Genomic DNA, 18512 nt, shown 5'->3' on the forward strand with positions numbered 1-18512 from the left:
TCACTCTTTCTAGTGAATCTTCTCTCACTTCCATTAAATTCCTATTAACACTAATAAGTTAATGATCCTAGGATAGCTCTGATATACTAATCAATTCATGTCAACATACTACTTAACTCCTACGTCTAGGAGGATGAGAGTTTTATTAGGATAATTGAGAAAGGAATGGTGAAAACTGGATGTTATCCCTTGGGTCTTTGGTACCAACTGTTCCTCCACTGAAAAATTACACATGGGGCCCCACTTTAAACATGTTTTAAATTGTAAACTGTAAGAACCAAAGCAGGTGATAATTCTTGTGCCTGCCAAGAAGTCAGTAAAGATGTATGATTACATTTTTTTTGTTCCCAGACTGTTGGTCCAGGGGTCTGCCACAATCTCCTGGAGCTCTACCTAGTTTCCCTCTTCTATTTCTCTTCTATCAGACATATCGGTGTACTCTCATTTGATTTCTTTTACAGACTAGGGATAGACTGGATATTAGGAAGAACTTCTTCCCTGTGAGGGTGGGGAGGCCCTGGCAGAGGTTGCCCAGAGAAGTTGTAGCTGCCCCATCCCTGGAAGTGTCCAAGGCCAGGGTGGATGGGGCAACCTGGTCTGATGGAAGGTGTCCCTGCCCATGGCAGGAGGTTGGAATGACATGATCTTTAAGGTCCCTTCCAACCCAGGCCATTCCATGATTCACACAATTCCATTTACCAGTATAAGAGTATTTGAATGAGTTGGACTTGAATTGTGTAATGAACAAAATTAAATTATGTTATATTCTGCTACAATTATCCACAAAATACGTTATCTGACACTGAAATGATCCCAGACTAAGGGTGCTTCAAAATCTGAGGCTATATTTCAAAATTCAGTTTTGCAGGTAGTCCCTCAAAGCACTAGCACTTTTCTTGCTCAATGAGAGCAAAAAAAGGCTTTAGATCTATCTATCTGCCTGAAAAATGTATTCCTGTAGTAGACTTTATAGTTTCCTTTAACTCCTTCAATTTATGCTGCTTCAGATTACCTTTGATAGCTGAGTGCCTGTGTACTTGTTCAGTGACTTCTGTCTTTTAGCATCCCTAAAACTTGTGATAATGTTAGATGACTTATTCAAGCTTTTGTTTTAATTTTACATTTGTCAAATGTATTGTACAAGTGGTCAGGACTAAAAAGATTGTGGACATCTACCTCATGCTGAGGTATAAAACAATATTTCTTTGGATGAGCATACCATTAGAGGGACAGTCTGAACAGATCATTGGTGTGAATGACAAACTCTTCCTTAGACCTCTCACCTCAACATGCACTGTGCCGTCATCATCATCATAAGAAAGAGAGTTTAAATCCTTGATTTGTAATAATTAACCCTTTTACAGCAGAGAACAGCTGGGCTCTCTGCTCTGTTCATTCCAAGTTTCCACCTTGCTTTGGGGCAGCAGCTGGGTCATCCCAATTTTTATTTGTAGAAACCTTCCTTCCAGTCAGTGTGCACTGATTTGCTGCTCTGCTTGTGCTCAGCATATTAGGATAAGGCTGTTCAGTGTATTTGCACTGGTTTTTTGACATTAAGCATATGGCTTTTTTTTTTGTTGTTGACAATTCCTTTGGTCTGTCAATCTGGAGGAGTTTCTAAGGCTCTATCTTTTTTTTCCTTCTTATAAATCCAATGGTTTGTAAAATTCTATTATCACATTCTTCCTAAATAAAAAAAAAATCGAAGAAGAGATCAGTTCATATCTTCTATTTTTATCAAACTGTATCATTACCTACACAGCCAGAATTTGCAATGTGTACTGGATACACGTGTGTATGTTTGAGGCAAATCCTGGAGACCATTCCCAGGGAAAATTCCCACTGACGTTAATGTGAGTTTTGCCTGAGTCAAAATTTCACGAGTTGGCTCTTTGTTTTCAGAATGGGAATTATCGTTTTTCTGCTCTGAGCTCTCATTTGGCCTCAGAGTACCTTGGCTCACATGGTTTTCAATAAGTGTCTGGCAGCTGTACTGGCACACTTCCAGCATCCTGGGATTCATATTTATCCCTACATGGACATTTGGTCTTGCAGTCATCACAACTATTTCTAGCTTATTAAGTGTAGAACTCTTCCCATTTTCAGACAAAGAATTTATTCTGAATCATGCTCTTTTTACAGCCGAGTAGAATTGTCCCTTCACATCCATATATGTCAAATATCTTTAAAGCCAGGACTGTAAAGAAATATTTTGTGGAAAATACTCATAAAAGGAATATATAGAAACTTGCATTCCAGGAAGACCTGTGGTCTGTTCAGTCAAGGATAAGATGACTTGGCAGATTCAGCAAAGACAAATAAACTGATTTTCTAATCCTGATGAAGGTGTATGAAATGAAGTTAAAAGGGACATTGAAATCTCCTACCAGGAAAACTAAACCTAACTTGGCCAAATTTGAACAGAATATGCACTTAGAGCAAAAATGTCAATAGGAAACAGTAAAATACAGTGCAGTGGTGTGCAGTTATCTTCTCACATTGTTTCCATTCAAGTCAGTTTTCAGAAGTTGCTCAGACCTCTGGAGGCTTCCCCTGGTGGCTCAGAATGCTAGGTTTAGCAGAAAGCAAGATGAAAAGCAAGAAGGAAGAAAGCCAACTTAGGTCTGCAGGTGCTCCCAGTGTCATTAGATCTTTAAAGTCTAAAGATGTTTCTTACATCTGACCTCTGTACCTTGTCTAAGGGAGCCTGACAAAATAATGCAAATCAACAATGTAGAGCAAACTCACAGAACATAAAGATACAGGTGTTGACTTCAGCATCTTTAAACACAGTTGTGTCTTTGTCTTTCCTTTCCCCATCCTGCTTGCTACCATTGTTGCTGCTAATCAACGTATGTCAAAGTTTACCTCTGACTCACTGTGTCTTGGAGTTCCATGCTCTGTCCAGAGGAGGAACACCAAGTAAATTAGTGGGATGCAGGAGCTTTCCTGTGAGGAAAGGCTGAAAGAATTGGTCTGGAGAAGAGAAGGCTTTGGGGTGACCTAATTGTGGCCTTCCAATACGTCAAGGGAGCCCACAAGAAAGATGGAGAGAGACTGTTTCCAAGGGCCTGGAGTGACAGGTCAAGGGGAATGACTTCAGACTGATGGAGAGTAGGGTTAGATTGGGAAGTAGGAAAAAGTTTTACCTTGTGAGGATGATGAGACACTGCCACAGGTTGCCCAGAGAAGCTGTGACTGCCCCATCCCTGGAAGTGTCCAAGGCCAGGCTGGATGTGGCTCTGAGAATCCTAGTGTAGATACTCAGAAGATAAACAGCTAATGTGTGTCTCAAACACTGATAGCTGGATAGCCATGGAGCCAACCCAGGACTGCTGATACTAACAGACAAGGATTATTGGTACCAACACACCATAGTAAGATGTGACTGGAGGAAGGGGTCATGCAGAAGTAGGGCAGCAGTTTTCTGGGACAAACATCCTTGATCTAATCCACAGAGACAACAAAAAAAGACAGTGCAAGTGCAGGAGTGAGGCAAAGAAGTGAGCAGGGACCGTAGGGAAGGTCAAGACCATCCAAGAACCCTGAAGCCTATGCCCGATTTCCAGAAGGGTCTGAAAGAACAGACTGTGCAGGAGAACTAATTTGCTTAGAAAATGAGAAACCCATTTTCAGTATGGAGAAACCTATCCACCAAAAGGTATCCACCCCAAAGCTGGGCAGCATCCCCCAGGACTCTGGACATCCCATCAACTGGACTGACACTGGAACTAGAAGCTCTTAATTCTTTCCTTATTTTCTTCTTTCCCTTTCTCTAATTCTTAGCTTATTTTTATCTTCCTTTTCATCTTACAACTTTATTCAAAACCCACAGCCATGTGCCTGTATAGTAAGTAGTTCAGGGACTAACACACCAATTTCCATGTCAACTGTGTAATTTACAATAAGACTTTCTGACGGTTTGCAGACCCTCTGACTTTCAACCATGAGCATTTACAAATCTCAGGTGCCTCCTTCCCCTTAATGGTGGGATGTTACACCTGGTCTATTTGGAAGGTATCCCTGCTCACGTCAGGGGGCTGGAATGAGATGATCTTTAAGGTTCCTTCCAACCCAAACCATTCCATGATCCTATGATTTAAATGATGGTATGTCACATACCTTTCTAATGCATCAGGAAAATCTTGTGATCAAGACAAGCAGTATGTTGGAGGTCTCACTGTGTTTATATTCTTATGTGCAATAGCAAACGGTGAAGGTTGTGTCTGAAGTAGTGAAAATGTTAAGATACAGAAAAGGAACAACACTTGTATCCTTCAGGGAAGATTGCTAAAGTTCCAAATAGCCTCCGTTCTACAGCTCGTGAGGATTAAATTATTTTATTTAAAATGGTTTTGATCTCTTCATGGCTATTAGATTCATTAAAAGGTATTATTAAGCAAATTTTTGGATGGGGCTGGTAAGCAAATGTTTTAATTATAGATGATGGATGATATGACCAATGCTGTAGGAATAGCCTTTTTTATGTGAGACATCAAATCTAAATCCCAGCATCTGAATGAATTCAGAACTTGACGGGAACGAGGAGATAACACAACACTTGTCCTTTTTATGAGCTGGTCTTGTTAAGAGCCCAGTAAATTTTTGCCGCCATGCCTAATTTAAGCTCCAATTTGGAAAAGAAACCAAATTTTTCAAGGAAACCTTTAAAGTTTGTTTATAAGGGAACCTGGACCAAATCTGACAGCCCAAGAGGGGTGGGTTAGCCACAGGTCCACACCACCAGGTGCAGCCTGTAGTGGAGCAAACCATGTATTCCCAGTAGACATGTACACAGAGCACACACACAGCACATTACCTGCATATATACATGGACAGCAAACAGGCAGCACAACAGTCTTACCCTGCTCCTCTCCCTTCCTGCTGGTGGGAACATATATATATATGTATACACACACATATATATACATATGTATCTACATACATACATATATGTATATATAAATATATATATGCAGATAAGTACAATGCAGATCTCCCAACAGCTGGATTCACTCACCCTGCCCAGTAGCTGACCCTGGCCCCCAGTCTCCCCAGTTGCTGGCACTCAGATGTACAAGCCCACCACACTATATCCTCTCTCCAGGTGCTCACACACATATATCTCCTCTTCCAGAGCTGGCTGGGACTTCCCTGGTACCCCTGGTCCCCCAGCAGCCAAACCACCCTAGTCTTGACCTTGAAGTCCCCCACACACCCCAATACATCACACTACTAGAGACCCCCAGACCCTGTGGTCGCTCTGGCAGTTGACTGCGGTTCTCCTGGACTCTCTGATACCCATCTCCACCACAGTCTCACTCTTAGGGATGTAAAATTCCCTGACACTCAGGCACTTCACCTACTTGCTGACTACTTGTTATTCTTTCCCATGCTTAAACAGGCCTTGTTTTTCTAGGGCTGTCTTCCACCCCTCCATATTGTAGCTAACAGTCCGTTAGGATGGGGTGGTTACTTTAGACAGGAAACAAGCAGTTCAGCTCAAGTCATCTTCATCTGATAGTTCATGAGATTGGCACAGCTGGATAGAGCAGGGTGTGATAATGCCAAGGCACCCTTCACCTTGAGTTGGACTCAAAGATCCTTGTGGGTCCCTTCCAACTCAGAATATTCTGTGATTCTTTGGTGGTGATCAGCTTGATCTCCATTAGCACTTCCATACTGAGCCTCACACCTTCACTTGCTCCAGGTGCTGTAGGCCAGACCACCAAACTGTTTGCATATGACCAGCACTTTTTATCAGCTTACCCAGCTCTTTTTTCACAGTTGTTTCCCCTCCAGGTGATTTAAATCCTTCCCTTCCCCACCTTTGTCTCCTCCTCCAACCACCCCATAGTAAGTCCCGTACAATCCCTAGTATGCTCTTCCCCTGCATCCTATAATGTATCACATACCTTTAGGCAGCAATCACCTTAGTCCAAAAGGTACTGTGGGGCTGAATCATCTTGATGACTTAGATTGTGAATAAGTGATCAGAACTTTTTTGGTTTTTCCCTTAATTATAATCACATGTTTGCTTGGGTTTTTTTCAGGAGCATCCCAGACCAGAGTATGAAACCAAACTACTGCAGAAAAAGCTGAAAAATAAAAACATCACAACAGAAAATCCAAATGGGGTAAGATCACCTTACTCTTTTCAATTATATTGAATTTATGCTTTGCTATGTTGTGATTCTATTTTTGTCTCTGTCTGATGTTTTGCAAAATGGGCTTTCTGGTGCTCTTAAACAGCCTCATAAGTTGGTTGCTGGTGCTCTGGAGTCATGCAGGGCTTTGAGGTAATCACTTTGCTGGCTCTGCAAAGTAAAGCAATTTGTGTGGAAATAGGTGGCTCAGGATTTAATCTGTAGAGTAGGGAATGATTCCTGAGATAATCTCCGCGCAAGTTCTTACAACAATGACCTAGAATGTCAGTCCTTTCTGTGACTTCATTTGCATAGGTAATACTAGTGTCTGTAGTCACATCTCCATTACACAGTTCTGAGGTTTTGACAGCATTTCCAGGATAAATGGAAAAAAATAATAATTAGTAGATAATTTTTAGGTTGAAGTGGGCTTATTGTTTTCAGGGCAATTTCAAACCTTTCAGAACAAGCAAAGCCAAAGCATTCCAGTACCATGTTCAGTTTCCACCTAGAAGGAAACTGATTGATTTGGTTAAACATTGAGAACAAATACCTGAACTGGAGAAGGCCTTAGGTTTGGTGCAACAAATTCAGCCCTGCAGCGTAAGTAAGAACTTCACTATTCCTTTCTTCTGCTGGTCACCACCAGGACTGTGAAGTGTTTCCAGGGAATCTTTCATTTCAGTGAGACTGCTTTTCACCTGTTGGGCCCAACCAAACTCCACAGAAGACAATGGAAAATTCTCAATGATTTTAAAGGGCTTTGGATCTTGCTCAGTTTGAGCAGAGACTCCTACACAGCACCATGGGCAGGTCTTCCCTTACACCCTACACACTTCTCTTGGACTTCCAAGTGAGGGATCAAAGACTGTAAATGTTGGATCAAACTGTTACTGGTGTTCGGTTTTTCTGTCTTAAACTATGTGAAAACTGGAAACAAGTCAGCGATTGATGCTGTAGAATGGAATGATTATGTTACTTACATAAGATACAGAAATCACTGCATTATAAATCAGAAATTAACTTAAGGTAAAACAAAACAAAAAAAAAAGAAGCAAAAAAAAATTGCCAAGAACAAATGTTGTGGAAAATGAGGAGCAATGCAAAGATCCAGCACTACAAAAATAGAAAGACCTTTCAGACATCAAGAATGAAAAGGTTTTCCTGGAATTTTTTTTTCTTAAATTGCTTTCTGTGCCAGTGTGGATGGAAAAGTACTGAATTAATTTTCCCCAAATTACTGAAATGCATTCTAAACAACTGAGCACTTTTCTATCAGTCAATTTGCTGCTTACTAATTCTGTTGCAATCCTGTCCAGCAAACAGCACATTAGTTTGGGTTTGGAAGATGAGTTGCTCATGTGTTTTTACCTCAATGTCTTATTATAAGAGCAAGAAACAATCATGTGAGACCTGCTGAAGAGGGAAAAGGCCAGTTCTTTGACTGAACTGTGACGTTTAATTTAACTGCAGAGATGCACCATTGCAGTTTGCTTTGGAAGACCCTGAAAAGTCAGACATTAAAAGAGATGAGTGTTTCAAACCCCAATAGTTCTTCAACTTTTTTTTTTAGAAGTTTCAATCTTTTGTTTTTCCTCCTTGATATGGCTTTGTTTTATGCTCTTTGCAAGACCATCAGTTCAGGAGCTTTTCCATGGCAGGTTAATATTATGGCACAGGTTTCTGTGAGGCCTCTGGCTCAGTGTTTCTGTCTTGTTGGGTGGAAGCCAAGGGACTTTGTCACATTAACAGTGCAGATCTAATGGCTGGACAGGCATCAAAGTAGAGAGCTCTCTGTAGTTAAAGATTCAATCCTAATTTCTTTGGTTTTGTGTGAATACACAGATGTCTGTCAGGTCTCCATCTCTTTATATGTTGGTTGACAGTCAAATGTCATGGCAAAAGTCTCTGTGAAGTTATCTCCTGAATGTTTTTAGCTAACTAGTGTAAATTAAAGGCATATCTCTTTGGTGTGGCTGATCAACAACTGTAGTGTGCTGTGTTAGTATCAAAGGATGGGGTCTGGCACCACTAAAACTTCTCATTACTTATCTAATATGAAGTCAGAAGTCTCCAGTTCAGCAGCTGTGGCTTGTTGGGATAGAAATGATGCCAAAGCTGTGGTTATTGTGAGAATACTGATTTAGACCTTACTTAAAGGCATATTTTCTATAAAATTACTGGCTGGTTTCCGGTATGTTAATTCCTCTGTTCCAGTGAGGATGTGACTGGTTTCATGGCAAAAAACTGAGCTTTCATGTACAAAGCTCTGTGTATGATCCATTTTTTTTCTTGCCTTATTCCACCAGAGATTTCCTGTGAAGATAATTGGGTTATTTTTGCAGTGAAGAGTTAGGGGTTTGGTTATGGCCTTGTTTTTTGATTGCAGAAGAAAATTGACACTACTTACAGACTCTTAAATGATAACTTGGGAATACCTGTTAAGAGAAAACCTATTTCAACATATAGTTTTCCCTGTATGCTGTTGAAGTTATTAACTGTAATGAGTGTGGAAGATGCCCAGCACCTGTCAGGTCCAGTAAACATATGAGTCACTCTGCCCAAGCAACAAATTCCAAATCAGCTTAATGAGACTGGCAATAGAAGAAGTATGACACATCTAATGTGTTTCTTGCCCAGTGGGGTTTGTGTTCTAGAACACAGCTTTGATATAAAACACTACTTAGTGTCTAGTCACCCCACTGTAATAAGCAAAGAAAAAAATTTCAGCCTACACCACCCTGTGTGGTTCAAGCTGTTTTAATAAATATTTCATTGGTTAGTTGGAGAGTAGGAAACAAAACATGAGGGCTCAAAGGGCCTCACAAAAGATTAATGTGAAGTTACTCTAACAATAACACCCTGGGGTTCTATATTTCAGAAGATAATTCATTTAAAGCTAAAGGACTTGAAATATTTACATGCAATGCCTCAGGTTAAGTAACAAATACATAAACACACAGTCCTTATGAATTAAAACATTAATTTAAAAAAATGACAAGTTCTAAGGGAGTGATTTGAGAAGCCTGCAATGATCTGACTTATGGACAGTAGCACTATTTAATTATTTGTGGTCACATACTATTTACAAGAACATTTAGTCACATGACAAGGCAGAATGGCTTGAAAATGACAGAGAGCAGGTTTAGATTGGATTCTTGTGAGGGTGGTGAGGCCCTGACACAGGTTGCCAGAGAAGCTGAGGATTCCTCCTCCCTGGAAGGGTCCAAGGCCAGGCTGGATGGGGCTCTGAGCAATCTGGGATAGTGGAAAGTGTCCCTGCCCTTGGCAGGGGATTGGAATGAGATGATCTTTAAGGTCCCTTCAAACCCAAAGCATTCCATTATTTTTTGTTTTTAATGCACTGTAACACAGAAGATCTGGATAGAAGTTATTTAGCAAATAGGGTACAGTTATTATATCTGCACAGTGTTAACTAAGAAGGTATTGGATATTTATAATCTTATGATAAGTTAGTTGTTCTCTCTCTGTACTAGTGGAATCCTCAAGGGAATTACACACAGGTCAGGAAATGAAAGTTGGTCTTGTGCCTGAAAACATGCAGATGGGGCTCAAACCAACTCTCACTGGAGCTGATGGAAAGAAAACTTCCAGTCATTTCTGGAAGAAATGGATCAAGCTCTGACTCCTTTTCATTAAATGTCCAGCTGATCTGGCAAACATGATCAGCATCATATATATATGTATGTATACACCCACTCTTATCTTTCCTATTTGGCAGGAAAACAACTCATTCTACATATTTCTCAAGGAAAATTTTCTTATAGAGTCTGTTGGCTCATGTCCTTACTTGGAGCCAACCCTGGGAATAAGAGAATCTATCTTTTCATTAATTCATTTATTTAAATTTATTTAAATTTAAAGTTATTTAAATTGTTCATTCAGCTGATATTTGAAAGAAAAGAAAGAAATATTTGGTTTTGAAACATTGTTTCAGTTAATAACTGAATTAAAGCAAGCTGGTTTGAAGATGATGGTCTTTAGTGTAAGAATGATACAGGTAAATATAAAGAAGTCTTGTACATTTGCTGACCAATAATTTAAATATATGTTTTTAACATTTCAATATTACAAACCAGAAAATAGTTATCCTTGCTAGCACTTGATTCCTTACCTAGTCTTGGATAAGCAAATCTCCCACAAGTCCTAAGAACACATCAGATTTTGGAGCCCATTTCTTCACGAAGCAAATCTCCCACAAGTCCTAAGAAACACATCAGATTTTGGAGCCCATTTCTTCACTAAGCAAGTCCTTTATAGGATTAAGTAAAGAAAAAATATTATGTAGGTTTTTTTAATTTTTTTTATATGTATATATTAGCTGAAACTCTGTAGGAGAAACAAAGATATTTGGTCACAAATACTAATTTGGACAACCAGAACTGTAAAAGATGAACAACCAGAACTGTAAAAGAACTGTAATAAACCCAGAGTTTCTTAACCATTAATATTTTAGAATTTATTGAACCTTATTATTACTGTGATAAACCCATAAATTTGATCCAGTGTATCTTAAACTGGCCAGTGTCTTTCTACCCTCTTTCATTTCTTTAAGTGAACAAATAACTGTATAAGCATATGGGATAGTAAGAGGAATGCGGAGTTGTTCTTTTCTTTTCCCTTTGCAATTTATTTCTTGCATCATTAACTTTTGAAAATATAAAATGACAAGAAAAGAATGACTGAAGATGAATGAGGACACTAATGAGGATAATCTTGGACAGAGATCTCCTCTTTATTGTATAATACTTGGTTGGGTAACCAAGTGACATCACAGTTGAAGGGTAAATTCAGATTATTTTAATGTATATTTTTGTTCTAGTTTACAGCAGTTTTATACCAGGGTACACATAAGCAGAATTTTTCTTTAAAAGACTGTTGATGTGGTCTTTCAGTATTTTCTTTTTTAGATGTGTGGGTTCTTTCACTATAGGGTCTTTGATGGCTATTCAAACCACTTCACTGTTTCTGTCTTGGAATTTGGTTATCTTTGTATGCAGCAGTATAAGAAATGCAGGTAAAAATGTCCCACTTGTTCCCTGTTTCTCTGAAAACTTAAGGTGTGACTTTTCCATTTGTATCAGATAAATGAACTTGTTGTATGGTCCCAGTGCTATGTTCCTGTATTTAAGTTATATTCCTGTCAGCCTTCAGAAGGATGTACGCTTGATATGATGAAAGTAAAATGCTTAGAAACACACTATAGTAGAATAATTTGAGTTGGGAAGGTTTTCAGGATTTTATGCAGTCCAAAGGACTCTTCTGTCCAAAGGAGTGTCAGGTGTGATATCAAACCCGGTTACTCAGGATATTGTCCAGTTGAGTATTGAAAACCTCCAAGGATGGAGATGGTAATACCTTTCTGAACACTGCCTGACTGTCCTCATGGTGTAAAACCTTCCCATTACATCCAGCCAGATCCTCTCTGCTTTCAGTTTATGACCATTTTCTCTTTTACTCCCAGCATGAACCACTGTGAAGAGCCTGGCTCTGTCTTCCTGATGGCCTCCTTAAACATGCTGAGCAAGTCTGTTTCCTCAGTTCCTCTTCCTTGGACAAGGGCTCCAGGGGTCTTCCCTTGGTTCTCATAAGTAGTGCCATATTTTATTTTTTTTTCCTGGTGGAGGGCCCCAAACCAGACACAATATTTTAGATCCAGGTTATTTGCTGATAAGCTGAGATGATCACTTCCCTGGATCCACTGATTCATACATCCAGGGTGCTGCTGGCCTTTGCTATCAGGACACATTCCTGTCTCTAGTTCAGCTTGCTGTCTGCAGACGTCAAAGGGCCTTTGCAATAGAGTGTTCTGAAAAGAGTTTTCCTTTGGAAGGCAAGTCTTGGCATTTGTGCTTGATGAATTTCTTGAAGTCTGTATAGACCTGTTCCTTCTCTGTGTATCCATCTGGATGGCAGCTGCTCACTTAAGCACATTGACTGCTCTCTCCTGTTTAATGACATCTGAAAGCATTCCACCACCTCCTCCAGGTCCTTCTCTAAACTCACTAAGCAAGGAAGTCCTAGTACAATCACAACAATACTCCAGCTGCTACACGTTATGAGCAACACCCTCTGAACCAGACCATCAAAGTCATATTTTGCTGAAATCAGGGCAAATGCCATCAACAAGTTTCCTCTTGCCTCCAGCTCTAGTCATTATCTCCCAGAAAGAAATCAGGTTGGTGTAGAATGATTCACCTTATCTACACCATGATGAGTGTTCCCAATCGCTTTCTTCATGTGCTCAGAAATGGGTTTCTTCACTTTCCAGGAGACTAAAGTGAGTCTGACTCCTTAATGTTTCTTTTGTCCTTTATGTGAAGATGGTTACAAGACTGTTCTTTCTACTGTTGTCAAGGACCTTCTGTTGTCAGTGTCCTTCCAGAGATGGGAGAGATCAACTTGCAATAATCAGCTTGTTCCTCTAGCTCCCGTTCTTCTTCTTCAAAGTCATAGGTAAATTAAATCATTCCTTAACTTTTGTAAAGGAATAAATCATTAATTTATCTAGGCATCCAAGTGGTGCTCAGCTAGGAACACTGGATTTTTATTCAACTGCTGAAGCCTGATGAGAGCCAGGATTTTAAAAAAAGGCTATCTTATGGTTATGAGATGCTTTCTGCCCCCCCAAATGATTGATAGATAGATAGATAGATAGATAGATAGATAGACAGACATACATATATATATATATATACACACACACACACATATATATATTGTAGTTGTCTTTGACAGAAGGGAGCTTTGAACGTAGAAACAAGAGAAGGCAGGGCTGCTGTTTGTTGCTCTTATTTGTGTTACTTATTAACATTCTGGCTCAAGGAAGCATTCTTTCTATGATTATACTATAGCTTGCATTGTTTAGTCATGTAACTCCAGCCCAAGCATATGATTAAAGTTAAGCCCATGTTCAGCGTCCTGAATACAGATACAATTAATTTTTTTTTAATTGAGGCCTAAGCTTCTTATTGACGACATTAAGGATGATCCAGGTCTCTTTCCTAATAAACTGAATGGAAAGACTCATTCCTGCAGGTCCTATTCATCAGGACTTGAAACTAATGAGAGTTCTGCCTAAGTAATACAATGTAAGTCCTTAAGGCTGCAGTTGCTGCAGATGACTTACTATCACATTGTACCCAGTCAAGGACTCTAATAACAGGTTGGAGGCATACAGCAAAGTCTCAGGTTAAAAAATAAATCTCCAGAAGTCTGCTGGACTTTAATTTAATGAAGATACTCAAGAAAAATTAGAAAGAAAAACTATGCTCCCTCTCCTGTGTGCCGGTGACAAACTCCTGTATCTTGGAGTATATTTTTTACCTTCTCCTGAGCACATTTATAGGGTAAATTTCAGCCAATTATCTTCAAGATCAAAACAGAAGTCTACATTTGGGGCAAAATTGATACAAATTGGCTGTGGAAAAAACGGTCAATGAAGTTAGTTGCCAAGAATTTTTTATTTGGTGCATGCTGCAATCCTGTCTGCAATTTTAAAGAAATAAACTGCATTTCAATTCAGTTCCTTTGGGTGTCCATGCTATGGAGATTGAAATTTCACAAAGTCCAAGCTTAAAGAGCTAAGGAACTCAGTTTGAACTGCTCGACTTTTGCAGTTATTACCATGTTTAACTGAAAAACACTTACCTGCTGATCTGATGTTTTTCATAATTTACTTGATTTAGGGATACAATGGGATTGTGTTCAGAAGCCCCTTCACACTGTGATATTTCAGGTAGTAGATAAACCTGAATTCTTATCAGGTTAGTCAGGCCAACTTCCTCTCCTGTAGGTGTCACATGGGCATTGTACAACTGAATTTAGGGAGAGCAGACTTATGATTATTAATTCACTGCTGCCTTCAACCTCTATTGTTCATGTAGTGAAAATGTAAAGCTTGTTGGGATGTATGGATTAATTTAACCACTTTCAGTGGTATACTCCAGATTAAGTTTTAGAGACTAGTGCATTGCTGTTAATACAAATAAAGATGGCATATTACCCTTTAAGCATCTTTTTCAGCAGTGGAACCCCTCCGTTAAGGAGTCCCCTGAAAGATGATAGAATGGTATGTATTTGCTTGAACTATTCCTCTGTAGATTAGCGTAAGTATTCAAAAGTCGGATTTCTGTGTCATTTTCTTCTGGTTTTAAAGTTCCAGGAAATCAAACCAGAAAATCTGTTACAAAGCTTCCACACTCTCTGATGCTGGAGTGTGAGAAAAGTTTAATGTTTATAATTATTTTTGGCCTAATTGTCAAACTAGACTAAAATAATAAAATTAAAATCAGTGTCATGTTTAAAATAACCACCTTACTAGCATTGAAGTCTGTATAATCCTGTTCCCTCCAACCCTTCTCCCTACCAAACAGCTAAGATCATCCTGTTGGGTTTTGAATGGAAGGGTCCTTGGTGTGTATCTAGAATCTAACCCAGATTTGCCATCCTTTCTTGCATAACAAATTGCAGTGGCTTAGAGAAAGCATAGACAACTTAAGGGATAAAGTCTTGCATTATGTTTTGCTTATTTTGAATCTGATTTGCCTGTACTGTACTTGCTTTTCTTACTGAGATTAATTGACTGAAAAATAGGTCAAACCTCACTCCTTGAAACAGCTCAAATAACTTTTTGAAAGTGTTGATTCTTCTTTCTTACATTTCAGATAGGTTTTTAAAAATTAACCAAGTGTATAATATTTGAAAATAATTAATATCTCAGGATGTTAAGGACTTGGGGGTGCTGGGCTGCATCCAGAGCACCATGGGCAGCAGGGGAGGGAGGGATTCTGCCCCTCTGCCCCGCTCTGTGGAGAACCCCCTGCAGAGCTGCCTCCAGCCCTGGGGGCCCAGCACAGCAAGGACATGGAGCTGTGGCAGTGAGGCCAGAGGAGGGACACCAAGATGATCAGAGGGATGGAGCAGCTCTGCTGGGAGGAAAGGCTGGGAGGGTTGGGATTGTTCATCCTGGAGAAGAGAAGCGTTGGGGTCACCTGATTGTGGCCTTACAGTGCCTGAAGGGAGCCCACAAGGAAGATGGAGAGAGACTATTTCCAAGGGCCTGGAGTGACAGGACAAGGGGGAATGGCTTCACATTGACAGATTTAGGGTTAGATTGGATATTAGGAAGAGATTCTTAACTATGAGGGTGGCGAGTCACTGGGACAGGTTTCCCAGAGAAGCTGTGGCTGCCCCATCTCTGGAAGTGTCCAAGGACAGGTTGGATGGGGGTCTGAGAAAGCTGGGGTAGTGGGAGGTGTCCCTGCCCATGGCAGGTTGTTGGACTGAGATGATCTTTAAGGTCCCTTCCAACCCAAACCATTCTGTGAGTCTAAGCTGCCCAGATAGTTTGTGGAGTTTTCATCTCTAGAGATAATGAAAGGCTGACTGAAGAAAGGCCTAAGAAACCAGCTCTGACTGACCCTGCTATAAGCAGAGTGTTGGACTAAGATCATCTCCAGAGGTGCCTTCCAACTCCAGTTGTGAAATTCTATGAAATGCAGGAAAGAAATGATTCAAACAATTGAAGGCAAATTGGTTTGACCGCAATAGGCACATTTTGAAAGGAAAATGTAATTCGATTTTTTCTAAAAGTACTTGAAAAATAGGACAAAATGTAACTTGGATTTACTAAAAGGGAGATTAATAACCAGGCCATCTAAGCTAGTGTCTTTGTTTAATGATATAATTGATTCCCTAAGGAAGGAAGATGTAGTGCACTTCAGTAAACCTGTGGTGTATGATGCCAATAGGGGCATATCATATATCTAATAGGTTATAAATCAATATACTTCACTGAGAATGACCAGAAAAATGTGTATTGGAATTTTTATTTGAAAGAAAAAGAGAAAATCTGATATTCAAGTTGCTTATAGGGCAAGGCAACTACAGTGCCTTCCACCCACTGCTGTTTGGTTCTTCATGCCCTATTCTTCTCTGCTGTCCTTCATGAGATGATTCTTCCCTTTTTTTTAATGAACAAAACATTGAGCACATTGTGCTGCGACTAAGAAGGGCAGCTGCAAACCCAGTCCAAGAAGAGAGAAGAGCATCTCTCAGTAGGTACCTGAAGAGGGGGAGTCCTGAACCCCCTGTGCACCTTTCTACATGTGTTTCTGGCAAAGGGTTCATTGCATCTCGTTATCACTGCAGGGTGAAAAGAGATGATCTCAGTGTTTTTAAACGTTCACAGGAATACCTATGAAAGAGAGAGGATTAGAATTCAGGCCACGTTCCTTTGGTCTTCAATTTATTTCTGTGATTGCTTTTCACTCTTTGTATTTCAGGTAATGTAGAGCCTTTTTTCCCTTTACCATTGTCCCTTCTCATCCTAATATTTTTTCTCCCCCTCTTAATCCACACAATCCTGTAGCTGAGTCGTTTTAGGTGTGTGACGTGGCTTCTTTTTCTTCCTGTGTCCCCTCTTTCCATGTGTTTAAGTTCACAGCTGTAGTTTCACACAGAAGAAATAAGATAAATTCTCAGTAATGGAAAAGGTGCTATGCTGAATTTATCCTTATGGGCTTCATGTATTTTCATCCATCCATCCATCCATCCATCCATCCATCCATCCATCCATCCATCCATCCATCCATCCATCCATCCAGGGATTTAAAAGTTTTATAGAGTTGAGGATGTTTTGCTTGAAGAAAGCTAATGAAGAGAATATGGGAAACTTTGCAGGTGATCTGTTTATTTAAAAAAACTTGTGTGGATCTAAAGCTTTAGAATGTAGATAAGTCTTTATTTTTGACAGTTTCCCAGTTATATGATATAATTAAATATAACAAAAATATTTGTTGCTTAATTATTCCTCCCCAGGCTTGTTCAGAAATTGAAACAAATGCATCAAGGCTGGGTTCTGCCTCTCTGTTCTTCAGGATTTAGAAGGGTCTCATATTAAAAAGCAGAATTTCCCCCAACTTTCATTTATTCCAGTAAATAACTAAGTCCCTTTCCCCATAAGTGTTAAACAAGGGAATAGCACAGACTTTTATGAAAAATTTTGCTGGTTATTTTCTCCTCATGGAAAGGAAAATCTGCAGCAGGTTCAGAGAGACCAAAAACTGAATCAGAAAAATGAACTCAAGCAAAAATTTAACTAGATTTTTAACAGGCTGACGTAGAAAGAAAGTAGACAACTGCCATTTGGCCAAGTTCCAGAACAGCTAAGATTGAATAACTAACAATGTGTGTATTGAAGCATAATTAAAAAATTAATTTTGATTAAAAATTAATTTTGATTTTTTAAAAAATAAAAGTGTACATGGTAAGAGACGATTTAAATGGGTTTGCATGGGAGCTGGAGCATTGCCAGCCTGACCAACTAAGATGTAGAGATAGAAACAGAGTTAAAATCTGAGGACAGATAGAATAAAAATCATGATAGAATAAAAATAGCCACAGGCTTTTGAGAAAAACAGCACTTATGAACATTTTTCAGGACTTAGAAAACACAAGGCAAAACTCAATGTAGACTGAACTGTTTAAAACCTATAGTTGTGGAAGTTGTGAAAATTTACTCTGACTTTCTCCCACTCCATCTCCTCATTCCAGTTTTTTCTGAATGTGAAAAGAGGGATCTATGTGATTTAATGAATAAGATCATTGAGCTAATATAATGAATATTTCCCTTTCAGGAGGATTTTGAAAGGTCTCAGAATACTAAAATGTAGTGTATCAAAAAAGATTATTCAGCAAAGAAAACTGTACCTTGGGAGAAAGAAAGGTCATGAGTAAACAAGAAATGCTAAAAGTCCAATTTGAACTACATTTTGCAAAGGAAAATTTTTAAAAGGGGAAAAAAAAATCCCAGAAAATCAAACAAATAAACAAACCCAAACCAAAGAATCCCAAAGCAATTGCAGGGATTGTAGGAGAAAAAGGAATGAAGATGTGTGAGCACTGTTCAGTAAGGTTAGACAGGATCTCTAGAAATCTTCAGTCTGCTCCCCTGATCAGAGCTAGCACAATGTTAGAACAGTTTGCTTCAGACCTTGTTCAGTCAAGGTTTTACAGCCTCCAGGGATGGAGATTTCCAGCCTTTCTGAGGAATTTACTGCAACATTGGACTGATCCAATCCTAAGAGCTTCTCTGACACCAGATTAGAATTTTCCTAGTTGCAACTTGGGTGTGTTGCTTCTCAACTTACCACTCTGCACGTCCATGGAGATTTGGCTCTGCCTTCCCTATATCCTCCTTCTAGACCATTTTCTGCAGCAATTGTTTCTTTAGCCTCTGCTTCTTAAGGCTGAACAACTCAGTTTCTTTAAGGTTTTCCTTCTATGTAAGAGCTCTATCCCCATAACCATCTTGCTGGCTTTATGCCCAACTTGTCCCATTAT

At 39.5% G+C, this 18512-nt stretch overlaps 1 protein-coding gene across 1 annotated transcript in view; it reads left to right on the forward strand.

Moving 5' to 3' along the window:
• The window catches only part of ANO2 (anoctamin 2), a 151927-nt gene that overhangs the window by 66686 nt on the left and 66729 nt on the right, over positions 1–18512 (forward strand). The window contains exon 13 of the mRNA XM_071549788.1: positions 6054–6137. Within this exon, the coding sequence (XP_071405889.1) occupies positions 6054–6137 (84 nt within the window). The remainder of the gene's footprint in view (positions 1–6053; positions 6138–18512) is intronic.

Source organism: Pithys albifrons, chromosome 3, assembly GCF_047495875.1.
Source record: "Pithys albifrons albifrons isolate INPA30051 chromosome 3, PitAlb_v1, whole genome shotgun sequence".
NCBI lineage: Eukaryota > Metazoa > Chordata > Aves > Passeriformes > Thamnophilidae > Pithys > Pithys albifrons.